This window comes from Phyllobates terribilis, unplaced genomic scaffold (assembly GCF_046119375.1).
Source record: "Phyllobates terribilis strain yellow unplaced genomic scaffold, ASM4611937v1 Scaffold_2__4_contigs__length_985480577, whole genome shotgun sequence".
Lineage (NCBI taxonomy): Eukaryota > Metazoa > Chordata > Amphibia > Anura > Dendrobatidae > Phyllobates > Phyllobates terribilis.
The window spans coordinates 56,642,228-56,670,090 of record NW_027362762.1 but is presented as its reverse complement, the minus strand read 5'-3'; the positions used below and the strand labels follow the sequence as shown (position 1 = coordinate 56,670,090).

General features: G+C 43.1%; 1 protein-coding gene across 10 annotated transcripts in view; it reads left to right on the top strand.

Annotated features, from left to right (window-relative positions):
• The window catches only part of DLG2 (discs large MAGUK scaffold protein 2), a 1,666,258-nt gene that overhangs the window by 1,594,640 nt on the left and 43,755 nt on the right, over nt 1-27,863 (top strand). For all 10 annotated transcript variants that reach the window (XM_073661731.1, XM_073661710.1, XM_073661711.1 and 7 more), the window contains one exon: nt 22,738-22,914. In XM_073661731.1, the coding sequence (XP_073517832.1) occupies nt 22,738-22,914 (177 nt within the window). The remainder of the gene's footprint in view (nt 1-22,737; nt 22,915-27,863) is intronic.

Genomic DNA, 27,863 nt, shown 5'->3' with positions numbered 1-27,863 from the left:
AAGCCTGCATAGAGTTAGCTGAAAAACACATGAAGGACTCCCAGACTATGAGAAATAAGATTCTCTGGGCTGATGAGACGAAGATAGAACTTTTTGGTGATAATTCTAAGCCGTATGTGTGGAGAAAACCAGGCATTGCTCATCACCTGCCATATACAATCCCAACAGTGAAACATGGTGGTGGCAGCATCATGCAATGGGGTGTTTTTCAGCTGCAGGGACAGGATGACTGGTTGCAATTGAAGGAAACATGAATGCGGCCAAGTACAGAGAGATCCTGGATGAAAACGTTTTCCATAGTGCTCTGGACCTCAGACTTGGCCGAAGGTTCACCTTCCAACAAGACAATGACCCTAAGCACACAGCTAAAATAATAAAGGAGTGGCTTCAGAACAACTCTGTGACCATTCTTGACTGACGCAGCCAGAGCCCTGACCTAAACCCAATTGAGCATCTCTGGAGAGACCTGAAAATGGCTGTCCACCAACGTTCACCATCCAACCTGACAGAACTGGAGAGGATCTGCAAGGAAGAATGGCAGAGGATCCCCAAATCCAAGTGTGAAAAACTTGAACTCCGAAATTGCAACGGACTTGCCCCGGAACTCCGAACACTGCAATGGACTTCCCCCGGAACGTCGAACATTGGAACAGACTTCCTCCCGGAACTCTGGACATTGGAACAGACTTTCCCCGGAACTCCAAACATTGCAACAAACTTCCCCACGGAACTCCAAACACTGGAACAAACTTTCCCCGGAACTCCAAACATTGCAACCGACTTCCCCTGGAACTCCGAACATTGCAACCGACTTCCCCTGGAACTCCTAACATTGCAATAGACTTCCCCGGAACTCCGAACGTGGCAATGGACTTCCGCTGGAACTCCGGATATAGCAACGGACTTCCTCCGGAACTTTGGATATTGCAACGGACTTCCCCCGGAACTTTGGATATTGCAACGGACTTCCGGAGAAAGTCCATGTTTGGCATTAAGCATCTGTCGAGCATGAACGCAAACTTCTTTGTTTGGGTTCACTCATCTCTACATCCTACAAATGGCGGCGCAGTGGCATGTCACTCGTAGGCCCACATGTTAAAGAAAGGTATTCCTCATGGCCCCTATCTATGTCTACAATTGTAACAAACATCTAATGGTGTGAATAGGTCTATATGGGTAGCTTCTGTATGTAAACAGGATTATCCACATTCACTGACCCCAAACAGAGAGATTGAAAAGAGGGGAAGGGTTCAAGCATAGCGTATATTTGGAAGCTGCAGAACTTTTCATTATATATTAATTGAGCTCAGTTCATATAAAATCTTCATAAAAGTGATAGAAGTGAAAAAGGAGGAGACCTAAAAGATGCCATTAATTGTGACATATCCTTTTAAGTAGGTAACTGGAAAAGATGGCGTCTCAGGCTGAAAACACACGATGCGTCCACCCTGTGCCGTCATCTATAATAATTGCGGAGTATTTGTAGACGCGCCGTGGCGTTGCTTTTTATCAATCCGCAGCGTTCGGCGCCTTCCAGGAATTTATTGAGTCGTTCGGGAGAATATAGTGACATTTCCTGACAGTAAAATCTCTTGGCGAGCGCACAGATTACCTGAAATCCATCCACACGGAGCTCCGATGGTGCGGGGGGATTGTTGCGCAGCCTGGTAGTAAACTGGAGCAGTACCCTTACTTCCGGACTTAAAGGGGCACTACAAATAAAAAGAGTTCTTTGTATATAATGAGAAGCGATGCAGTTTTCTAATACACTTAGGTTATGTTCACACATAATGTTTTTTTCAGCGTTTTTTGATGCGTTTTTTTATGCAAATTTTCAGCTGCGTTTTACAGTAGCATCAAAGTCTATGAGATTCCAGAAATCTCATGCACACATTGTTTTTTTTGTTTTTTTTCAGGATTTTGTGCCTTGCATGTTTTTTTTTAAAAGATAAAGCATGTCACTTCTTTCAGCGTTTTTTCACCCATTGGAAGTAATGAGTGGTGAAAAAAACGCTGAAAAAACGCAGGTGTTTTCAGCATTTTTTGTGCATAAACCAGAATGAGATTTTTTTTTCATTGAACTTTATGTACATGTATAACAGAGACAAAAGGACAGTGAAAAAAAACGCACCAAAAAAAAGGCAAGAAAACAGCAACAAAAATCCTGAACTACCTCCTGGCAAGAGATCAGGTTTTGCTGCAGAAAGTGGACACTGAAAAAACCATGATGTGTGAACATAGCCTGAGGCTGCAATCAAACATGAGTCCAGCACCGTATAAGGCCTAGTGTAAAAAAAATAGTACCGGTGTCATCAGTGTTTTTCATTAGTGCATCATCAGTGTGTCATCCGTGTTTTTTTTACAGATAGATAAAGAAATAAATGACAAAGCTCCTCCTATACTTTGCAAAGTTAAACATGGACGCCATCCGTGTGCTGTATGGACCTATAGCCTTATATTGGCCCTTGTCATCCGTGCTGCCGGTAAAAACGGACATGTGAACAGCACCATAGGTTATAATGGGTACGGGTTGTGTCCGTGAAAAGAACGTATTTTTATTTTTTGGATTGATAATACTTTTTAATGTTTGAAAAAACCCTTTAAGCAGGGGCGTAACTACACTGCTCAAAACAATAAAGGGAACACTGAAATAACACATCCTAGATCTGAATGAATGAAATCTTCTCATTGAATACTTTGTTCTGTACAGAGTTGAATGTACTGACAACAAAATCACACAAAAATCATCAATGGAAATCACATTTATTAACCAATGGAGGCCTGGATTTGGAGTCACCCCCAAAATTAAAGTGGAAAATCACACTACAGGCTGATCCAACTGTGATGTAATGTCCTTAAAACAAGTCAAAATGAGGCTGAGTATTGTGTGTGGCCTCCACGTGCCTGTATGACCTCCCTACAACGCCTGGGCATACTCCTGATGAGGCTGAGTATTGTGTGTGGCCTCCACGTGCCTGTATGACCTCCCTACAACGCCTGGGCATGCTCCTGATGAGGCTGAGTATTGTGTGTGGTCTCCACGTGCCTGTATGACCTCCCTACAATGCCTGGGCATGCTCCTGATGAGGCTGAGTATTGTGTGTGGTCTCCACGTGCCTGTATGACCTCCCTACAACGCCTGGGCATACTCCTGATGAGGCTGAGTATTGTGTGTGGCCTCCACGTGCCTGTATGACCTCCCTACAACGCCTGGGCATGCTCCTGATGAGGCTGAGTATTGTGTGTGGTCTCCACGTGCCTGTATGACCTCCCTACAACGCCTGGGCATACTCCTGATGAGGCTGAGTATTGTGTGTGTGGCCTCCACGTGCCTGTATGACCTCCCTACAACGCCTGGGCATGCTCCTGATGAGGCTGAGTATTGTGTGTGGCCTCCACGTGCCTGTATGACCTCCCTACAACGCCTGGGCATGCTCCTGATGAGGCTGAGTATTGTGTGTGGCCTCCACGTGCCTGTATGACCTCCCTACAACGCCTGGGCATGCTCCTGATGAGGCTCAGTATTGTGTGTGGCCTCCACGTGCCGGTATGACCTCCCTACAACGCCTGGGCATGCTCCTGATGAGGCTCAGTATTGTGTGTGGCCTCACGTGCCTGTATGACCTCCCTACAACGCCTGGGCATGCTCCTGATAAGGCTGAGTATTGTGTGTGGCCTCCACGTGCCTGTATGACCTCCCTACAACGCCTGGGCATGCTCCTGATGAGGCTGAGTATTGTGTGTGGCCTCCACGTGCCTGTATGACCTCCCTAAAACGCCTGGGCATGCTCCTGATGAGGCTCAGTATTGTGTGTGGCCTCACGTGCCAGTATGACCTCCCTACAACGCCTGGGCATGCTCCTGATGAGGTTGCGGATGGTCTCCTGTGGGATCTCCTCCCAGATCTGGACTAAAGCATCCGCCAACTCCTGGACAGTCTGTGGTGCAACGAGACGTTGGTGGATGGAGCAAGACATGATGTCCCAGATGTGCTCAATCGGATTCAGGTCTGGGGAACGGGCGGCCAGTCCATAGCTTTGATGCCTTCATCTTGCAGGAACTGCTGACACACTCCAGCCACATGAGGTCTGGCATTGTCCTGCATTAGGAGGAACCCAGGGCCAACCGCACCAGCATATGGTCTCACAAGGGGGCTGAGGATCTCATCTCGGTACCTAATGGCAGTCAGGCTACCTCTGGCGAGCACATGGAGGGCTGTGCGGCCCTCCAAAGAAATGCCACCCCACACCATTACTGACCCATTGCAAAATCGGTCATGCTGAAGGATGTTGCAGGCAGCAGATCGCTCTCCACGGCGTCTCCAGACTCTGTTATGTCTGTCACATGTGCTCAGTGTGAACCCGCTTTCGTCTGTGAAGAGCACAGGGCGCCAGTGGCGACTTTGCCAATCCTGGTGTTCTGTGGCAAATGCTAAGCGTCCTGCACGGTGTTGGGCTGTGAGCACAACCCCCATCTGTGGACGTCGGGCCCTCATACCACCCTCATGGAGTCGGTTTCTAACTGTTTGTGGCCTGCTGGAGGTCATATTGCAGGGCTCTGGCAGTGCTCCTCCTGTTCCTTCTTGCACAAAGGCAGAGGTAACAGTCCTGCTCCTGGTTTGTTGCCCTCTTACGGCCCCCTTCACGTCTCCTCGTGTACTGGCCTGTCTACTGGTAGCGCCTCCAGCCTCTGGACACTACGCTGACAGACACAGCAAACCTTCTTGCCACAGCTCGCATTGATGTACCATCCTGGATGAGCTGCACTACCTGAGCAACTTCTGTGGGTTGTAGAGTCCGTCTCATGCTACCACAAGTGTGAAAACACAACCAACATTCAAAAGTGACCAAAACATCAGCCAGAAAGCATTGGTACTGAGATGTGATCTGTGGTCCCCACCTGCAGAACCACTCCTTTATTGAGGGTGTCTTGATAATTGCCAATAATGTCCATCTATTGTCTTCCATTTGCACAGCAGCATGTGAAATTGATTGTCAATCAGTGTTGCTTCCTAAGTGGACAGTTTGATTTCACAGAAGTTTGATTTACTTGGAGTTATATTCTGTTGTTTAAGTGTTCCCTTTATTTTTTTGAGCAGTGTATAATAGGTGCAAGGGTTGAAATCACACTCAGACCCTGGAGCCTAGGGGGGCCAAAAGATCGCTTTAGTCCATATGAAAAAGACTATTACTATTAAAGATTTGCAATAATTGGGGGTCCTGTTGGAGCTTATGCATTGGGGCCCACAAGCTTCAAGTTACATAGTTTAGGCTTTTAAAGGGGCTTAAAGGGATTTTCCCATCTTCAATATCCTATCCCAATATATAGTAGGTGTAATAATATTAGAAAATACATCAAATTAAAAATGTAGTATAGTTCTTCTGATTCGCTTTGTCACTTACCCCATGTACATGGCATTGCACTAGCTTAGGTATCCATGGTTATGACCACTAACAACTAACTGCCACTATATGAGTGGTCGTATCCATGGATACCTAAGCTAATGCAATGCCCTGCACATGGAGTAAGCGACATAGCTAATCAGAAGAACTATACTACATTTCTAATTGGAGGTATTTGCTAATATTATTATTACACCTGCTACATATTGGGATAGGATTATGGACATGGGAATACCCCTTTAACTTTAAGGGATTAAAACTGCAAAAACTGCTCAAGCCGCCATTTTCTCCAGCCTATAACTGAAGGAAAGTATTGGTTAGAGGCATTATTGTCATGTCCCTAGATTAGTATTAGCAATGTGACTCTGCGCTAAAAGGTAGGGGTAGAGGCATTCCGATGGTTGTCCCTTTGGTTCCTACGGTCATTGGCACGGTCTCTCAAAAAAGTTACAGGCGACACGGACCAAAGGGGCCGAGGTAGCCATTGCTCTGAGATCCTCGTGCCTGCAGGGCCAAAAAGTCCCCTCTTCCACATAAGTATTATTACAGGCACATGGTAGGCGTGGGACACTTTTAGAGATTTTGGGCTTTTGTTGTGACAGGACAAATCGGATGGATCCTCGCCAATGATGACATCACCGGAGATGTGCGGCGACCCTTTTGTTTCTTCATTATTCTCTCCTTTTTAACAGCTATTATCGGTGGCACTTTAGTCTAACCTGCACACTTCCTGTCTTGTCAGACGCCATTTCCCCATGCTTTACACTGCTGCTCTGCTTGTTCAAATTGTCCACTTTGTATAAAGATATTACCAGGATCTACATAACTGATCTCCATTACAAGGATGATTATAATCTACAGCGTCCTGTAATCCAGTAGCTGTCACACATAGAGAGGGGGAGATGAGTCCCAGTAGTGGGAGGTGGTCATTTTTGGGGAAATGTAGAAAATAATAAGTGCATTAATTCATTCACTAAAAAACTGATAGTGAACAGCTCACTACTCAACCCCCAAGTGTTCTGGTTGGTCCCGATACCCAAAGAAAGCTCCGAAAAAGCAATGACATACGATGCACCGTCTCTCATATTCCACCATAATGGACTAAGAAATAAAGATGTCAGGTCAGGAAATTCATCAAGCGCATTGCATCAATAATTCATGAAATCTGGTGCATGTTTTAGTATTAGTATCTAAGAGGCAAAACCACGTCACAGCCCTGATAATAAAAATGAATGATCAGCCTGTATGGTACATGGAATACATAATGGATGTCTGTGTGTATGGACGTCATCAAGCCCCCCATACTTCAGATACTATTTACCGGGGGATTTTATCCATACAGATGTATATTAATGTATTTATGTATCTCTCATGTACGGCTGTAGCGTCTTGAAGATATACAACTGGGCCATAGAAATCTTTGCTTGTTCCTTGATTTTTTGCAATTAACTATTAATGTCCAATTGTTTTTTTGTTTTTTTTTTGCATATGAACATTTTTCATCAGTATCCGATTTTCAGCCATTTTTGTATTTTATACCATCAGCCAACATTGGTTTTTCTCAAATGCAAAAGAAAAAATAATTTTCCAAGCCTCTCCTACTCCTTAGGGTATGTGCACACCTTAAGTATTTGGTGCAGAAATTTCTGCACCATTTCTGCATCTCTTGGCAGGAAAAACGCAGTGTAAAATACGCACATTTTTACTGCATTTTTGATGCGTTTTTGTTGCGTATTTTTCCCCAACTCAGTAGTATGGGCGCAATCTGCAACAAAAACGTGGAAAGAATTGACATTTTGCAGATTTAAATCTGCAAGTCACAAATAAGCAGCGTGTGCACAAGACTTCAGGATTCTCATTCACTTTGCTGGCATCGGGAAACCTTCAGGCTATGTTCACACATTATGTTTTTTTCAACGTTTTTTGATGCAGTTTTTTATGCAAATTTTCAGCTGCCTTTTGGAGTTCCAGCAAAGTCTATGAGAAACCAGAATTCTTAGTTCACACATCACGGTTTTTGTTTTGTTCAGGATTTTGTGCCTTGCATGTTTTTTTTGGAAAACATGCAAGGCACAAATGCGTTTTTTTCACCCATAGGAAGTAATGGATGGTGAAAAAAACGCATCAAAATTTGTATCAGCGTTTTTTCAGCGTTTTTTATGCCAAAATAGAATGGGGTTCAATTTTTTCACAGAACTTTATGTACATGCATAAAAAGAGACAGAAGGACAGTGAAAAAAAGTCTGAAAAAACGCATAAAAAAAGCACCAAAACTGCAAGAAAAATCCTGAACAAAATGCCCTTGAAGATCAGGTTTTGCTGCAGAAAATTGACGCCAAAAAAAACATGATGTGTGAACATAGCCTTAAGGTTTTTTTTTTACGAAACTGCACAAAAAATCCCAAAACGCAACGTGTACACACAGCCTTAGGGCGTAAAATGCGGATAACATACGGATGTCATTTGCGTGCTGCCTGTTTTTGAATGGGCAAGATTGATCAAAACAGACACGTCTCCATTATGACTCCCCCTTTCCCCATGACAGATGCTAGATCTGTAGCTTCTAAGATAATGGCAGTCATGTGATTTACCCACGAGACCACTCGTTGGCAGTGGGGGTCTTGCCCATGGACTATGTAATTCTTCATTTACCCTCTGGTGGCGCTGCAGGGAAATTGAAACACTTACTAACGTTCTATCCTACAGCCGATCACTAGGATCACAGAAACCACCTTTATCCAATGTCCCTTCTTCTGAAAATGGGTCTTAAAAATCTTGACAAGTTCTTAAAGTCGTTGCTGTCAATTTTACCCGTAACTTAGGAGTATCCCTTTAAAGGCTTCACGCGTCACCCCACTGACATAAAGAGCTGATGTCCCATCCTATTAGCTCATTCCTGTAAATGGTGACAGCGGTAATATCCTTAATTACCTAAACTAATAATTACGTGATTATTTTTGCGATAATTATTCAATTTCGTGACATTTTTTCCTGTTATGTATTCCGCCTGTATGTATGGGGATGAATGCCGGTTCCTGCTGTCTTTTCTTTTTTTCTCCCTTTTTCTATGGTTCTTTGTGATGTAAATGTTCATGTATTTATGGAAATCATGTGATTGTTTGATTTCCTGCAGTGGGTTATATTTCTTGATACTTTCATATAACATACAAGTATAAGCTCACATACTGTGTAGGTATCTGACTCCAGCTTTCCTAAATATTCTGTTATTTTACTCGGCAATTCTCTTAAAGAGGACCGGTCAAAAATAGCCACTTTTTACTCTTATTTTATTCCTGTTGTTCCCGAATATTCTGAGTTTTCATTCATGGATTCCTTTTAAACCCGACACACGATTCCAGAGATATGAGCCTTTTTATTTAGTTCTAATTTTTCCATGGTTTTTACCAACTGGGCGGTGCTCACAGGATTCCCTGATTTCATTAGGCTGCTTTGCATAATTACCATGTGAGCAACGCCCCCTTGTAAAGAATATCAAAGACTCTTCCTATAAAGGGAACACCCACTGGACACTTGTGATCAGAGCATCGAAGGATTGCAACTTCTTTTCCCCAGTTATGCAAATAGTATGACCATCAACATAGAAAACTACTTTAAAACTTTACCTTTACTCCTTAGCTCCTCCCTTCTGCTGTTGAGTGACAGCTGTAGTGTCCATTCAGGAGAACAGTAATGTTGTCACTTAATAGTATAGGGGTGGGGCTGGGGAGCAGGACACTTCGCTTAAAGGTAACGCCCACTGGACACTTGTGATTGCAGAATAAGGCAACATAAAACCAAAGTTTCCATAAAAACTTTCAATGTGTCCATAAAGTTTAGTTTTCGGTAAATTTTCGATAAGCTGCCCTGTAATAATAATTTTTTGACAACCCTGTTCCTTGTTCACGCAACTAGAATGACCCACAGTCTGGATACCCCTCCAGAGAGCTGTGACCTCCTCCCCATCAAACAATTATGAAATGAACTGTGGCTTCATATTTGTAGACCCTAATGAGTGAAGTCCAAAATCCACCAGGAAACCTTCTCAGTCCAATAGTAGATTCATGTGGACCATTGACCAAACTTGTGCTTAGCTCGGCAGGGCGTCCCACCAGGACCAAAACCAACGTAGAAAATTCAGAGAAGCCGAGGCACCAAAACTGCAGATTCTTGATAAACACTTGATCTTTATTCCATATTAGTTAAAACAGGAAGACAAAGCAGGCAACGTTCCGGCCATAATTGGTCTTTTTTTTTTAGGCTTGAGAAAGGCCAATTATTGCCGAAACGTTGCCTGTTTCGTCTTTCTGTTTTAACTAATATGGAATAAAGATCAAGTTTTTGCTGTTTTGGTGCCTCGGCTTCTCTGAATTTTCCACCAGAAACCCTTCCCAGTAGAGCAGAGGATAGCAGCCTCTGGTGCCAATGGATTCAGAATGAGATGTTGAACTATTACATAATGGAAGTGGATGTTATATAACTAGACAAATACATTACTTTGCCAAAAACAGTGATCCCGATAGGTAGAAGAGATGTCCACGAGCTGGTGACCATGTATTAAATTTTACGGTTTCGATATGCAGAATGACCCCTAGTTTCTACCAGAGATTTCTCTCTTATGGAGCTTCTCTCTTCGTTTACGTTCCCTGCTGGATGTGGAGAACTACCGTAAATAATTCATAAATGCAATTATTATTTTAGGACGGCTAACCACAGTCAATTAAAAAGAACAAGTGATGAAGTAAGGGTATGTGCACCCATAGTATGAGAAGGTTTTTGGAGCAGGTAGGCTTAAAAAAATGTTTCAAGACACTTAAAAGACTCCATATCGTTTGTAAAAAAAAAAACATTTCAGGAAAAATTCTCTAACTAAATGCTTCAAAAACTCTCCAAAATTACTTCAGGCAATAAAAAAAAAATACTCAAAAAAAACCTCCCAAAAGACGAGAAATTCCTGATGTGGTTTACACTTAACACTAAAAGTTTAAAACCTCCGGGGTCGATTAATTAAGTCTGACGTTGCGCACACCAGTCTTAATGTAGAGGTCGCTGGAGTACAATGTGCCAAATTCATTAAGAGGCGCACAGACACCACTTAATGAATTTGGTGCATTTTCTCAATGGCGTGTGGTGCCCTAGAAGTGTTACTCCAGTCAGTGGCTGGAGAAGCATTTCCGGCATACAACGATTCCTCCTATCAGAGTGTCTGGAAATGACAGTTCTGCTCTCCAATCTAGGAATGGAGCGTGCTGAGCTGTCAGTGTCTGGAGTGACAGTTAGCCGTCTAATCAGGACCACGGTGTGTCGAGGCTTCATCCATGTGTCTCTTGTCCAGAGTACCGTATTTTGTGGATTATAAGACGCACCCCAAATTTTGGGGAGGAGAATAGGAAAAAAAAGTTTTTTTTATAAACCGGTGCGTGTTATAATCAGCTTAACTGGGGGGCTGAGGCGTTGGTGGAGTCTGGTCCCAGGTGGCAGGGTCTGTATATCACCCTTCATCCCTCATCCTGGTATATATGGCACCCCTCATCCCTCATCCTGGTATGTATGGCACCCTTCATCCTTCTTCCTGGTATGTATGGCACCCCTCATCCTGGTATGTATGGCACCCTTCAACCCTCATCCTGGTATGTATGGCACCCTTCAACCCTCATCCTGGTATGTATGGCACCCTTCATCCCTCATCCTGGTATGTATGGCACCCTTCATCCCTCATCCTGGTATGTATGGCACCCTTCATCCCTCATCCTGGTATGTATGGCACCCTTCATCACTCCTCCTGGTATGTATGCCACCCTTCTTACCTCATCCTGGTATGTATGGCATCCCTAATCCCTCATCCTGGTATGTATGGCACCCTTCATCCTTCTTCCTGGTATGTATGGCACCCCTCATCCTGGTATGTATGGCACCCTTCAACCCTCATCCTGGTATGTATGGCACCCTTCATCCCTCATCCTGGTATGTATGGCACCCTTCATCACTCCTCCTGGTATGTATGCCACCCTTCTTACCTCATCCTGGTATGTATGGCATCCCTAATCCCTCTTCCTGGTATGTATGGCACCCCTCATCTCTCTTCCTGGTATGTATGGCACCCTTGATCCCTCTGTCATGCAAGGTGTGGGAAAGACTTAGTGCAACACAGAGGGAAGAGAGAAAGGGAGCCCAGACACTAGGGAAAGGGGGCAGTGAAGATCTCCTAGTCTGGTCTAGTGTCACCCTGTCTCAACTACCGTCCCTATATAGGCTCTTCACCAATCGCCGCACGCGTGCCTCGCCCTGACTTTCCCTGGCGTATCGCTAAGGCTAGGGAAGGAAGGAGATGACCACTAGTCGATCTCCACTAAACTCTATAGACAACAAGGGTAGACAAACAGGGGGGAATTGCTTAGCTTTAGACGACTCCAAACAAATGCGCACATGGCCTCAAGCTCCAGAGAGGACGAAGTACTGCTCTTGCTAAAGCTTCACAAATAGTAATGAATACCGCCGACACCTCCCTGTCAGACACACCAGGTATTTATACACCCAGGCCAGGGAGCTAATTAGCCAGAGGGAGGTAGCCGCTGGGTCCTAGAGACAGCCAGCCTCTAAGAAGATGTCTGTAATGCCAAACGTAGAGATCTCCTGCAACCAACTGCGAGGTGACTGTCTGTCACCTTTGACACACCCGTGACACCCTCTTCCTGATATGTATGGCCCCCTCTTCCTGGTATGCTTGGCACCCCTACATCATGGTATGCTTGGCACCCTCTGATCCCCATCACGCTGCACACAAAAAATAAACAATTATGTTCACCTCCTCTCTCCTCCAGCGCTGTGTCCCGCTCTGCTGCCGACAGGGATCTCACTGTGTGAGCCGCGCATGGCGTAACTGTGAGATGCAGTGTGCCGGAATAGTCACTGCTCCGCACGCCGGGACTGTGTGCGCACTCTCCTTTATAGCACGCACACTGTACCCGCACCGCGGCTCCTGCTGCCGCTCTGCGGTCAGTGTGCCCACTATTAAAGACCATTAATATTCGCTACAATCTACTCCCATGAGTGGTAGTGAATATTCATGGTCTTTAATAGCGGGCACACAGACTGCAGAGCGGCAGCACAGCGGGTATAGTGTGCATGCTATTAAGGTGAGTGAATGGTCACTGCTCCCCACGCACACAGTCCCGGAGTGGGGAACAGTGACTATTCGGCACACTGCACAGCATCTCACAGTGTGAGGACGCATGGCAGTTACGCCATGCGCAGTTCACACAGTGAGATCCGTGTCTGCAGCAGAGCAGGACGCAGCGCTGGAGGAGAGAGGAGGTGAGCATAATTGTATATTTTTTTGTGTGCAGCGTGATGGGGATCAAGGGGTGCCAAGCATACCAGGAAGAGACATGAGGGGGGCCATACATACCAGGAAGAGGGATGAAGGGTGCCATATATATATCGGACTATAAGACGCACCCCCCACTTTCCTCCAAAATTTTGGAGGAAAAAAGTGTGTCTTATAGTCCAAAAAATATGGTAATTACCTGACTATTTAACCAGCTCTCTGCCTTTGATTGCTGCCAATTGTACAGTGGGGAAAAAAAAGTATTTAATCAGCCAGCAATTGTGCAAGTTCTCCCACTTAAGATGAGGTCGGCCTGTAATTGACATCATAGGTCGACCTCAACTATGAGAGACAAAATGAGAAAACAAATCCTGAAAATCACATTGTCTGATTTGGAAAGAATTTTTTTTTTCAAATTTTGGGGGAAAATAAGTATTTGGTCAATTACAAACAAGCAAGATTTCTGGCTCTCACAGACCTGTAGCTTCTTCTTTAAGAGGCTCCTCTGTCCTTCACTCATTACCTGTAGTACTGGTACCTGTTTGAACTTATCAGTATAAAAGACACCTGTCCGCAACCTCAAACAGTCACACTCCAAACTCCACTATGGTGAAGACCAAAGAGCTGTCGAAGGACACCAGAAATAAAATTGTAGCCCTGCACCAGGCTGGGAAGACTGAATCTGCAACAGGCAAGCAGCTTGGTGTGAAGAAATCAACTGTGGGAGCAATAATTAGAAAATGGAAGACATACAAGACCACTGATAATCTCCCTCGATCTGGGGCTCCACACAAGATCTCACCACATGGGGTCAAAATGATCTCAAGAACGGTGAGCAAAAATCCCAGAACCACACGGGGGGACCTAGTGAATGACCTGCAGAGAGCTGAGACCAACATTACATAGGCTACCATCAGTAACACACTACGCCGCCAGGGACTCAGATCCTGCAGTGCCAGACGTGTCCCCCTGCTTAAGCCATTACATGTCCGGGCCTGTCTGAAGTTTGCTAGAGAGCATTTGGATGATCCAGAAGAGTATTGGGAGAATGTCATATGGTCACATTAAACCAAAGTGGAACTGTTTGGTAGAAACACAACTCGTCGTGTTTGGAGGAGAAAGAATGCTGAGTTCCATCCAAAGAACACCATACCTACAGTGAAGCATGGGGGTGGCAACATCATGCTTTGGGGCTGTTTCTCTGCCAAGGGACCAGGATGACTGATCCATGTACTTGAAAGAATGAATGGGGCCATGTATCGTGAGATTTTGAGTGCAAACCTCCTTCCATCAGCAAGGGCATTGAAGATGAAACGAGGCTGGGTCTTTCCGTATGACAATGATCCCAAGCACACCGCCAGGGCAACGAAGGAGTGGCTTCATAAGAAGAATTTCAAGGTCCTGGAGTGGCCTAGCCAGTCTCCAGATCTAAACCCTATAGAAAACCTTTGGAGGGAGTAGAAAGTCCATGTTGCCCAGCGACAGCCCCAAAACATCACTGCTCTAGAGGAGATCTGCATGGAGGAATGGGCCAACATACCAGCAACAGTGTGTGCCAACCTTGTGAAGACTTACAGAATACGTTTCACCTCTGTCATTGCCAACAAAGGATAAATTACAAAGTATTGAGATGAACTTTTGTAATTGACCAAATACTTATTTTCCACCAAGTTGCAAATGATGAATTAGACTAAAACATCTGGATAAGGAAATCCACGGCTACATTGTCAAATAAAAAAAAGGCTAAAACAAGTGAAAAAGGCGCAAATTAAATATTTAATACTGCAAACATAAAAGTCATTATTAGAACCATTTTTACTCCCCCCAAAAAATGAAAATGCTGTGATGAATCAGAGCCAAAATGCCGGATCAGGAGAAATGCTTGCTTTTTTTCATTGTTTGTTTATGGGGGAGTTTATATATAAAGTAAAGAAGATTATAGAAAATCCTTTCTAGATGAGATTCTTCCTTAAGTACCTTTCATATTCTGCAAAAGTCCAATAAACTTTGAAAAAAAAACCATCCCCAGTGGTTTATTTCACAGCGGGAGAAAGCTTTATTTCCCGTAGCCTGAGGCCGATAAGGATTTTTTTGTGGTGTTATTTGATGTGTGATTGCGAGGAGGCACTCAGCCTCGATTCTTCCATCCTATTCATTGTGTCCATCAGCGAGAGACGACGTGTGCCGCAGGTTGTTCTAGGTAGGAAGGGGTTACTTCTGGAAATAGAACTCCGATGTTCTCTCTCTCGTTGAAGATTTATTTCGCTTCCCCATCGCCACGGACAATTCTGCATTGAAAATGTTACACGTAATTAGTCGTACCGTGGATTATAAATGCTGCACTTATCAACATTCAATGGACCTGAAAAGATGCCTAGAATTTCTTTTCTGGATGTTTTTGTTTTTTTTATGACAGTTTATGTTATTCTGCAATCCTGGAAAATGATATATTGTATTTTCTTTGTCATCAGCAGACAGATATTAACCCTTAATGATTAGTTCTGTTTGATAGTTAATAACCAAGTAACTTTTGAATTTTTTTTTTTTATATTCGCTTTTTAAAGAGACATAACTTTTTTTTTTTTTGTATATTTTTTATGGAGGACGAGTTGTATTTTTAGGCTACATATCATTTTTTGATTAGCTTTTATTTCTTTTGAGAGGACGGAATTAAAAAAAAAAAAAACCCAAAAAGAACAATTCTGCCTTTTTTTTTCTTTCACTGTCCACTTTTAACTTTAATAATCTACGATCGGGATAAATGTAGTGCTCACACTTTCTTTAATATTTTTACTTTTGCACAATTAAAAACCTGTTTTACAGGGAGGGAAAAATAATTGATTTTTGTGTTGCTGCCTCTCCTGAAAGACTATTAACTTTTTTGTTTTACTGCCAATGTAGTTCTATGAGGGATTGCTGCTTATTTTTTTTTAAGAATAAGTTGTAGGTTTTATTGGTGCAATTTTGTGGTCCATAACATTTATTGATTCATTTTTGTTGTTTTTTATGAGGGAGGAGTGGAGGGAAAAAAAGCAAATCTAACCTGTTTATTATTATTATTATTATTATTATTATTATTATTTTATGCATTGCACAGTGTGATACAAGTAGTAATTTGTTTGATCAACAGGTTTTGATGAAAGCAATTGTGTACATATATATATATATATATATATATATATATATATATATATATATATATATATTTATTTAATAATAAACCCCTTGAAAAGAAAAAAGAAAGATAAAATCATATTTAAATTGGAGAAAAAAAACTTTTTTCTTTTTTTTTGTAATGAAAGCCTTCTCCCTCCATCGAACATATTAAATGTCATGGTGGCATTGAAGAGATTCAACTGTCAACATTACAGGTGACCCCAGTGCCAGCCGTAGCGGCCAGAAGATGACTGTGTATTACAGCCAGGCTTCAACCGCTGTCTCTTGAGAACAATGAGCAGTGATATAGCTGTCATGGCATCGGAAATAACACCTGACATATCCGCCATGGGTCGTTAAGGGGTTAAAAGAGAATTTTTTTTTTTTTCCAATAAATAGCGCCACTCTTGTCTATTGGCTGTGTCTGGTATTGCATCCTAGCCCTACAATATCAGACACAACCCTTGGGGAAGAATGGCTCTATTTCTGAATACTGAGATAAGTCCGAGGTGTAGTGTAGTATTGCAGGAGTTACATTTTGCTCCAGGTTCTGATGCGGAAACTGACATGTAAAATCGGGAGAAATTTCATCCACGTGTGTCCCCAGCTTCTCGATTCCTTATTGATAGAAAGTCTCAGCCCCAGACATAAGGTGATCACAGGTAATTTCATTGCTCGGACCCCTAGAATCTGTGCGGGACACTTCCCTGCAGCGCCACCACTGGAGAAAATAAGCATTACACAGTTCTCATTGTAATTAGTGTGACGCCTGGACAGGCCGGGTCCTCTTTGTAGCTCTCTCATCTGGTTACGAAACTAGGGTCCTCAACTACAGACCCCCCCCCCCCCTAAAAAAAAAAGTATGTAGCATTAGGAGTCACCTTTTTCGACCTCCAAAACCATTCTGCATTTTCTGGATCCCAACACCCTAAGATGCCATTATCCTCCTATTGTAGGCCAATTAGTCTAGGGCGTTGTTTCCCAAACTCCAGTCCTCATGGCCCCCACAGGTCACGTTTTCAGGATTTCCATAGTGTTGCACAGGTGAGAGAATTCCTGATGCCTTGATGATACTTCCATCACCTGTGTAACACTAAGGAGATCCTGAAAACATGACCTGTGGGGGCCATGAGGACTGGAGTTTGGGAAACACTGGTCTAGGGCGGTATTTCCCAAACTCCAGTCCTCGCGGCCCCCAACAGATCATGGAAAACACTGGTCTAGGGGCACAGAATTAACTTGAAAATTGTGCCTTTAAAGCAGTAGTGCCCAGTCTCCAGCAGTGTCCATACGCAGTGACCCTAAAGTACCACCCATGTGTCTCCCCATTGCTTATACATTTATATTCATCGTACAGGCAGTGAGCAGCCAATCAGAATCTACTAGAATGTAACTGCCGCTTCCTGTTCCGCTGCTACAGTTACAAATCAGAACTGAGAATTCCGTCAGGCAGAAGCAATCAATGTCTGATCTGTTCTTCCAGGGCACATGTGTAATGATCTGGGGCAGTTGTATGAGTGCAGGGCCATTGAAAGTGGTTATTGCCCTCTTCATAAATTAGTATTTTCAGATAGTACTTGTAAAAACAAGCAATTTTGCAATTTACTGCTTATGAAAAATTTCAATTGTTCTCGAGATATTAACACCTTTCTTTTGTTTAAAGCTCATTGCCTTGGAGACCGACCACCACTTATAGACAGCAGAACATGCACAGTGCTTACATTCTCTTTTTTATTGAGCTTGTAAGCACTCTTTTGAAGTTGGCCAGGATCACAAGTGCTCATTGTTACCTCTTAATCCCAGCCAACTTCAGCTCAGTGCTTTCAAGCTAGACAGCAGCGGTGGTCGGTCTCCTAGGCAATGAGCTGTAAAGAAAAGTGTTAATATATCAAAAACGGCTGAATATTTTACTAAGCAGTAAATTGGAAAAGTGCTTGCTTTTACAAACTCTATCCGACAACGTCCATATAGGAAGAGGGGAAATAACCCTTTAAAGGAATATAAATCATTCAGGAGCCACATGCGGCCCTTGTATCACCATGTGGCCACCAGTATACAAACTGCATTTTTTTTTATAATTCCATAGACCCTAGAATTTCTGATGAATTCAGTTTTGCTCCTTTTGTTTGGCAAAAATGTCATATTTGCATATTTTTTATGAATATTAATGCTTTACCTTTTATATTAGCTAATCAAATTTTAACTGCGGCTTTCAGAAGTGTTTGGAGCCACTGAATGTGGATGCGTCTCAGGCCGGGAGGGGAGCGAGGAACATCACTTTCAATAACGCTAATTGTATTACTTTACATTATGTAAATGAGGCTTCATCACCGGAGAAGTTCTGCAACTTTCCGATCATTTCAGGTTCTCGCCGTTATCCGGATCTCTACTTTGCTGGCAGCGAATAGTTACATTCTTGTTCGTACCCATAGGGTGAAAACCCACATATAGACCTAAATACTTCTCACAGCTGAGGGTTTGTGACAATGTATCCAGACTATTTGATCCTAGGGGAAGTAGTTATGTAAACACCATGGACAAACCTTTCACCTGTTCTGGTTGCTACAATGTATCAGTTGAGAATTAAAGGGGTTGTCCATTTATGGCATATCAATAGGCAATATTCAGAGCTTCCATAGAAATGAACGGGGGAGCGCCGTACAAGCGTGAAAAATGGCAATTCTGGCGCTTGTTTTTTTTTTCTTTATGCCGTTTAATTAATTTTATAGTTTGATAGATTGGACTTTTGTGGAAGCGGCAATACCAAAGGTTGTTTTTTTTTATTTCTTTATTTTAAAACTGGGAAAAGGGGAGTGGTTTAAACTTTGATATACTGTGTGTATATATATATATATATATATATATATATATATATATATATATATATATATATATAACTTTAAAAGATATTTATTTATTTTTATTTTTTTTACTTGAAACTGCAATTGCTTGCATTGCTGTAGTACTGCTGTATACAGTGGATATGAATTTATCTGCTGCTGGGCTTCACAGGAGGACCAAGATGATGGCACTTAATGTGTACTTATGTGTCCCACCACCGGGGGCGCCGTTCTGTGTGCAATGCTGCAATACTTCTCACCACTATATAGATAATATATAAAACATCACTCGTGCTTTCAGCTTTTCTCAGAGAAGATCTTACTGAGGCCCCCGCAGATCATTACTCCGCTGTTATCAGCCGCTCTACGTTTCATCGGATAAATGTATAATTCAGGTGGAGCAGGCTTTTCTCTCTTTGCTTTTATTGATGTTCATCACCTCATTTATGGCGTGTTTGCTTCTTCGTGACTGCGGAGTAATAGGCTCAGATAGGATAATACACATCGGGCGGATGATGGGGGTTGAGTCTTTATTACCATTCATTTCTGCCGCAGAAGATAATGCTCCAATGAAATTTAAAGGGGAGGTAATACAGAAAGTGCTGTGTATGTATACACAGTGGGTAAAATCAGTATTGAACACGTCACCAATTTTCAAAGTAAATCTATTTCTAAAGGTACTATTGACATGAAATTCTCACCAGATGTCCGTAACAACCCATCCAATCCACACAGGCAAAGGAATCATCCATAGATGTCCATAAATTAAGTTATGTGTAATAATGAGAAATGACACAGGGAAAAAGTATTGAACACACTTACCAAAATGTATTTACTCCTTCATTCAAAAGCCTTTGTTGGCGATGAAGCTTCAAGACGCCTCCTGTATAGAGAAACTAGTCACAGGCATTGCTCGGGTGTGATTTTGGCCCATTCTTCCACACAAACCCTCTTCAAATTCTGAAGGTTCTGTGGGTTCCTCTGAACTTTGAGCTTTAGTTCCTTCCATACATTTTCTCTTGGATTCAGGTTAGGCGATTGGCTCAGCCATTCTAGCAGCTTTATTTTTTTTCTCTGAAACGAATTGAGAGCTTTCTTGGCTGTGTGTGTGTTTGGGATCGTTTCCTCTTTATCATCCTGGTAGATGGCAGCAGATTTTTATCAAGAATGTCTTGGTACACTTGTCTATTCATCCTTTCTTCAATTACACGAAGTTTAAGTGCCGTAGGCTGAAAAAACAGCCCCACACCATGATGTTCCCACCTCCAAACTTCACTAACTGTTGGTGTTGTGTTTTGGGGGTGATATGCAGTGTCTTTTGGCCTCCAAACATGGTGTGTATTATGGCTTCCAAAGAGTTCAATTTTGGTCTCATCTGACCAGACTATATTCTCCCAGTATTTCACAGGCTTGTCTAAATGTTGTTTAACACACTTTAAACACGCTTGAACATGCTTTTTGTTAAGCAGTGGAGTCTTGCGTGGTGAGCGTGCATACAGGCCATAGAGGTTGAGTGCATTGCTTATAGTTTCCTTTGAAACAATTGTACCTGTTGATTCCAGGTCTTTCTGTAACTCTCCACAGGGGGTCCTGGGCTCTTGGACAACTCTTCTGATAATTATTTTCATCCCTGTTTCTGAAATCTTGCGGGAAGCACCTGGTCATGGCCGGTTTATGATGAAATTATGTTCTTTCCACTTCACAGATTATGGCCCCAAAAGTGCTCACTGGAAACTTCAGTAGATTAGAAATTCTCCTGTAACTAATGCCATCAGTTTGTTTTGCAACAATAAGGTTGTGATGGTCTTGACACAGCTCATTGGTTTTACTCATCATGAGATGTTTCTTGTGTGGCACTTTGGTAATGAGACACCTTTCTATAGGCATATGTATGTATCTTATCACATATCTATCTAATCTATCTATCCATCCTGAGAAAAAAATTTGAGTATGTGGTCTCTACTTACGTTTTTTGACCTGGGCCTTATTTTCTATAAAGTTTCCCCTATCAATAGAGCTTCATGAAAGGTTCTCCAGCCCCTTAGATATCCTTTTGGCCTCATATCAACCTCCTTGTGTATAGATCTGAGAAACCGTTGTCTCAAGGTTATGTCCCAGTTTCTATTAAAAGAAGAAAAAAAATGACAGCGGTGAGCACATGCCTGGGCAGCGTTACTTAGTAAGCATCATACATTAATCTTTTCATGCTGTTTGACCATTTGCCGTATTCCCGAGACAATGAAATGGCGCTTTGTATATAACCATCGCCTCCCGCGCTTTACTCCATTAATCATTATGGCGGAGAGGGACCAATCTCCTGGTAATAAAAATAAATGAATAAACAGGAGAATGGCGCATGAGTCAATCATGTGAATGCAAGACATGACAAGAACGTATTTTTATTTATTTTATAATTTTTTACATCTATGTGTATGAAGATTTAATCCCTTTGCGCAAATGGACGTAACTGTACGCTTGTATGGAGCAGGGTCAGAAACAGGTTCCAGTCTCCTATGGGGGACTGAAAAATTTTGTACAATGTATTAAAAAATATAAAAGTAAATCAATAAAAAGAAACACAACAAAAATAAAAAATAAATTATATATAAAAGTTCTATCAAAATTTAAAATTATTTAACGCATTGGGTAAAGGAAAAAAAATTGAAACACCAGAGCTACCTCTTTTTGTTCTGTTATTGCTCCTTATCCTAAATATGCAATAAAAAGCAATAAAAACATCTTATGTACCGCAAAATGGTATGAATAAAAACGCCAGCTAGCTGTGCAAAAAAAACAAGACCTCACACAGCTCCATCGATGGAAAAATCAAAAAATCAAAAAATTACAGGCCTCAGGAAATGGCGACACAAACTATGGTACATTTTTTATTTTATCTTTTTTTTTTCTGAATTTTTATTCATAATTTATATATATTGAGATATATATATTGGGATTGCCTTAATCGTACCGACTCCGAGAATCAAGTTGTCAAGTTATTTTTGCGATGGAATGAAAAGCAGGAATTAAACGATTAGCGTGTGTCCTAATACTTTTCTCTTTATAATGCAGGTCGGCATAAGAGCTGCGTACATAAACCTGTGCCTTTTGAATCTGAGTTACTTGCAGAGTAATGAGGAATTGCTCAGATTAATGAATTGTTCCTTTCCCTCGCTCACAAGTCTTCTTTAAGGAAAGGAGCCGTCTGCAGATCCTGTGCCGGAGTCGTTAGCCGGGCTGATGCCCCCTACATAAGGAACATATTGTAAATGGTTAAGCCCGGTGTCGTTACTGGATCTTCTCGGCAATAAATAACCGGTGGTGTCTCCTGCGGGAGCCTTTACCGGGATCGTGTTTGTCAGCGCGTCCGTGCAGCTGAAGGAGAAGCACATTTACTTTATGACCCGAGCAGGTCTCGTAATTGCTGTGGGTGTTGGTGGCTTCATCCCTAATGGTGCCTTTGGGCTCGTTGTCTGCAAAGTGCGGGCTGCAGCGTGCGTTACCCGAAACGCGTCATATAGATACATCTGCTATCAATGCAGCGAAGAGCGAGAGGCTCAAATCACCGTGGATCTGATCCTACTACTACTGCAACATTATATGCATCATTTTACAATTTTGCATTCTTTTATTATCACTAATAGCATAATCTCCATTAAAAATCTATTACCGTTTTATGTATACAGCTCCTATGCAGACCTATGTGTCTCTAAGGTTATAGACAACAAATAAACCGTGCGTGATCAGTAAAATGAATGGTCAGACGGAGTGGAGTGACGCACGACTGCAGGTTCATCTGTAGTCTGTAACCATAGAGAGACATAGGTCTGCATTGGAGCTGTAGACACAAAACGGGAGGGGATTTTTAATCGAGTTGCTGCCTTTGTATTCAGATAATATTCATTTAACCCCTTTCTTTTTCCTCCGCTGCTGGTTTTAGAGCAGTAGGTGACCCCGTCACGTGTCCTCTCCAAGAACAGGTTGTGATAACGAGATGTTTCTTCTTCTTTTCTCGCAGAGCCATGTTTGACTACGATAAAAGTAAGGACAGCGGCCTCCCGAGCCAGGGCCTCAGCTTTAAATACGGAGAAATCCTACACGTGATCAATGCCTCCGATGATGAATGGTGGCAAGCCAGAAGAGTCCTGCAGGATGGAGACAGCGAAGAGATGGGCGTTATACCCAGCAAGCGGAGGTATTAACTCTACATTTCTTTATTGTTAAAACAAGTTTGCCGGACCCCCGTTGTCCCGATAATTAAGCACCCCACTTATTAGACATTTCTAACCTTGTCAATAGGAAGAATTCCGGCCACCTGCAGGCGCCACTAGGGGGAGCTAACCTGACCCATATGATATATTATGAAATTAAAGGGCTTGTCTAGTTAACTTCATTTTTTTTTTTTATTGGAAAATCTTTTTACCGAGCCCCCCCCCCTGTTTTTCCTGCTCCTTGCTCATCAACTTGCCTAGTTTTATTACAGCGTAAATCCTTTATAACTATTACATTGCATTTCCTCCCGGCTTTTCTCTTTTTTTTATGGCTGGCAGGGTTGTATTTATTGCTTTTGACTTTTAATTCCGAAACAGAATTTGCAAAAAAAAACAATTCCCAACTGTCGGACCCCCACCGATCAATAATTTATGTCCCATCCTTAGGAAAGCTGATAACTTGTTTTCACCGGACAACCCCCGTAAGCTTCGTTCGCATTCCTGCTAGTTATTTCTGTATCCGATCAGATATTTTCTGCTTTGGATTTTGCCACAGAAAATCATTAAAATCTTCAACATAATTGATACGTCAGGATTTGGCTCAGATTTTTATGTGGATTTCACCCCACGCACTGCAAAATTGGAAATCCGCATTGAAAATCAGCAACGTAAATTGATACTCTGAATATATAAGATCAGCCAAATCTGAAGGTTTAAAAATAAATAAATAAATAAAAAATTAAAATTAAAAGCAAAAAAACCCCCGAATATATAAAATCAGCACAACAGGTCAATTTTCACTGCAGATTTTTTTTCACGACCTGCGTGCATCTATCCTATCTCTGGAGTAAAATACGTTGATGGATTCATATAAATGTTATATATTTTATATTTTTGGAATCTCCGTAAAGCTCATGGGATCCTTTCTGGCCTCTTAAATCTGACATATTCATAAAACCCTACGTCTGCAGATGGAAAGAGGAGAAATCTGCTTTGACAGGGAATAGACACAGCAAATCCTGACCCGTCTCCTCTGCCGCTGAACCAGGGAAATTGGAGATGACGTTAAGTGCAGTTTTGGCGCCACGGTCTAAAGTCAAAGCAACCGCAAACCTCCTATATCCATCCTCTCACGACCGCTAATGACCTTCCCTGTCTTTGCTAAAAAAAAAAAAAAACAAAAAAAAAACCTTGCAAGAACAGGAGCCAGAAAAGCAAAATAAAATCTGCTTTTCCCTACGGTGAGATTGGCTCACATCCCAAAAAGATGGCTCCTAAAAAAGACGCGGCTTATAGGCTATAGGTAAAGAACTAACGTCCTTTTTTTCGATCCCTTCATTGGTTTACGTCCATAGTTGTGTACCTGCGCCTGGAGCGTTCCGCCTACTCAGTTCTGCGTTGGGTATTTCATTTACAAATTCAAAATGGAAACAGTCAACTAAAAAGTAAATCTGCGCCTGTATAAATTGTAGGTTTATACCAAGTCCCTGTACCGCAGTCAGTCACTCACTTTACAGCGGTATTATAAGGACACAGCATAGTAATAGGTTTCAACCACTGCTTGGCTGTATCATTGGGTCACCATGTGATAGTATTATTGGGTTATTGTTGGCAGTGTTGTTAGGTCACCATGTGATAGTATTATTGGGTTATTGTTGGCAGTGTTGTTAGGTCACCATGTGACAGTATTATTGGGTTATTGTTGGCAGTGTTGTTAGGTTACCATGTGATAGTATTATTGGGTTATTATTGGCAGTGTTGTTAGGTCACCACAAGATGGTATTTTTTCATAACTGGCAGTATTAATAGGTGATTATATGACGGCATTATTAAGTTACTGTATGGCAGTATTATTAGGTCATTGTATGTTTCTAACAGTCAGTTACTGTATGGCGGGATTGTTTGGTCACAATATGATGGTATTATCGAGGTAGTGTTTAAAAGGGCATTCCAGAGGATCTGTCATAAGTGTTTGAGAAGTTTCACCTCTGGGACCAGCACTTATCTCCAGAACAATGGTCACCAGCTGTTTACATAGTTCCGTTGTTTGTAGAGGCACTCTGCGGCAGTATTTATATGGGGCACTGTACTTGCACTCTTGTTTGTAGGGGCACTCTGCTGGCTGTATTTACATAGGGCACTCTATTTGCACTCTTGTTTGTAGGGGCACTCTGCTGGCAGTATTTATTTGGGGCACTGTACTTGCACTCTTGTTTGTAGGGGCATTCTGCTGGTTGTATTTATATTGGGCCCTCTATATGCACTCTTTTTTGTAGGGGACTCTACTGGCAGTATTTATATGGGGCACGCTGCGGCAACTCTTGTTTGTAGGGGAACTGTGCTGGCCGTATTCATATGGGGTACTCAACTTGAAATCTTGTTTGTAGGGGCACTCTGCTGGCTGTATTTATACAGGGCATTGTACTTGCACTCTTGTCTGTAGGAGCACTCTGCTTGCTATATTCATATGGGCCACTCTACTTGCACTCCTCTTTGTAGGGGCACTCTGATGGTAGTATGTATATGACGCGCCCCCTGGGCCAGTGTTGTTTGGGGGATACCCGGAGCCGGATCAGATGGGGGTTGTAGTCTCCGAGTGGCGGTGACCCGGTCCGTGCCCAGGGTGTCAAGCTCAGTGTGTGGCAGTCCTACAGATGTTGCTGGATGTTCTTTAGTGTCGACTACGCCACCCGTTGATTTGCGGTCACTACGGCCGCCGCTGCAGCAGGGTCCGCTGAGGCTGGTGGTGTGTGTGCAGCTCAGGTAATATAACCCCCAACGGGAGGGGTATAGCCACAGGGGGTCAGTTGTAGAGGGTGGTGGTTGTGGTGGTGCAGTGAGAGTGGTAATAAGACTCCGAGTCGGGCTGTGCAGTTCAGGGTTTTACTTACTGCTTTTGTGTTGGTCACTCCGGCCTTGAGTGACCACCCGAGCCGTGCTGCGTCCACCAGGTCCTGGACTCGGCCAACCCCCAGGTGATTCTGGAGCGTGGTCCTGAGCTCCCTTTCTGACTTGTCCTTCTCTCTGGCCTTCCCCACCAGGGATCCACCTAAGTCCGGCTCCCTCGGGCCTCTTGTTGGTAAACCCTTGTCTCTGGGTTCCCTGACCCTATTCTTGGTGTGCCTTCCGGGTGGATTTAGTGGGTGGTCGTGGCAGATCCTGCCCACGACCTCCGGTCTCTGGCTAAGGATTAGGGCCCTCCACCAGCTTGGGATCCGGTACCCTTGTGCCAACTCTTCACCCTCTGGTCTAATTTTGGGTTCTTGGAGTTCCCTCTTCTCCCCCTCTGGGTCCTTCCTTCTCCTCTCTCTCTCTCTTGACCTTGGAGCTGGCTGAGCTGCTCTGCTTCTCTGACTCAACTCTGACAGACTGACCAAACCTCTACAAAAGACCCTGTTCTAAGATGGTTCCCACCCTATATACTCCCTCCACGTGTGAGCCCAGGCGACCAGCACCCAATGAGCTCCCAGCACCACCCAGACTGCTCCCCCTATCTGCCCCTACACCACTGGGATGTTCCACCCCCCTCCCACTCCAGCCAGGGACAGACACTGTCGCACCTGCACATTTCTCTAGTGGGAGTACCATTGGTCTGTCCCTCGGAAATGGGATGTGTGTAGTGCATGCAGCCTACTGAGCTCAGTTCCACACTCCATCCTTACCCGGGAGTGGAATACCACACCTCTGGCTTGAGGTGTAATACCCCTGTAGCAGCCGAATCCTCAGGGTGCTACATATATGGGGCACTCTACTTGAACTTTTGTTTGTAGGAGCACTGTTATGACAGTATTTATAGGGGACACTCTACTTGCACTCTTTCCTGTAGGGGCATTCTGCTAGCAGTATTTATAGGGGACACTCTACTTGCGCTCTTATCTGTAGGGCACTCTGGTGGCTTTATTTATGGGCCACTTGCACTGTAGTGTTAAGGGCACTCTGCTGGCAGTATTTATAGGGGGCTCTGTACTTGCACTCTTGTTTGTAGGGGCACTCTGCTGGCAGTATTTATAGGGGGCACTCTACTTACACTGTTGTATAGGGGCACTTTGGCAGTATTGTGGGTCACTGTACGTGCACTATTGTATATAGGTGCAGTATTTATATGGAGGACTCTGCTTGCACTATTGTGTATAGAGGCACTCTGATGGCAGTATTTATATTGGGCACTCCACTTTCAGGGCTCTGATGGCAGGATATACGGTATTCTTGCTCTGTTTGGCCTTACAATTGGCTGTTGGAGGTGTCTGGTGGCAGCCTTTCCCCCCTGTCCTGAAATAAACATGCATGATTGGCCAAGACAAGTATATGGGGAAATCAGGAGGAATTGTCAGCTCAAAGAAAAAGAAAACACGGTGGAGTTTGATTGACTTCTGTAGCGAACTGCTCAACTTTTCATTAGCTCCAATTGCTCCCTTAATATCAATTTCCTAATTTGAATTGTACCTGTATACCTGTGCTTTCACACAAAACCTGATGCACATAGCAGTCTAATATGGCCAGGTACGGTCCCTATTCTCACTCTTTGTAACTTGCCATCCACGTTTTTGGAGTGAATGATGCTTCTTCATCAGCATTCTGCCAGCACTAAAAGTTCCTGTAGAGATACAAAAACCCGCCCCCAGTTCCTGAAGAAAGACAAAGAACTGCCCCCACTTCCTGTAGAGATATGAAGACCCGCTCCCATTTTCTGCAGAGATAAAAAGATCCACCCCCACTTCTTGTAGCGATGCAAAGACCCACCCTTACTTCCTGTAGAGATACGAAGACCCGACCCCACTTCCTGTAGAGATACAAAGACTAATCCTCATTTCCTGTAGAGATATAAAGACCCACCCTTACTTCCTGTAGAGATACGAAGACCCGCCCCCACTTCCTGTAGAGATACAAAGACTAACTCTCATTTCCTGTAGAGATATAAAGACCCACCCTTACT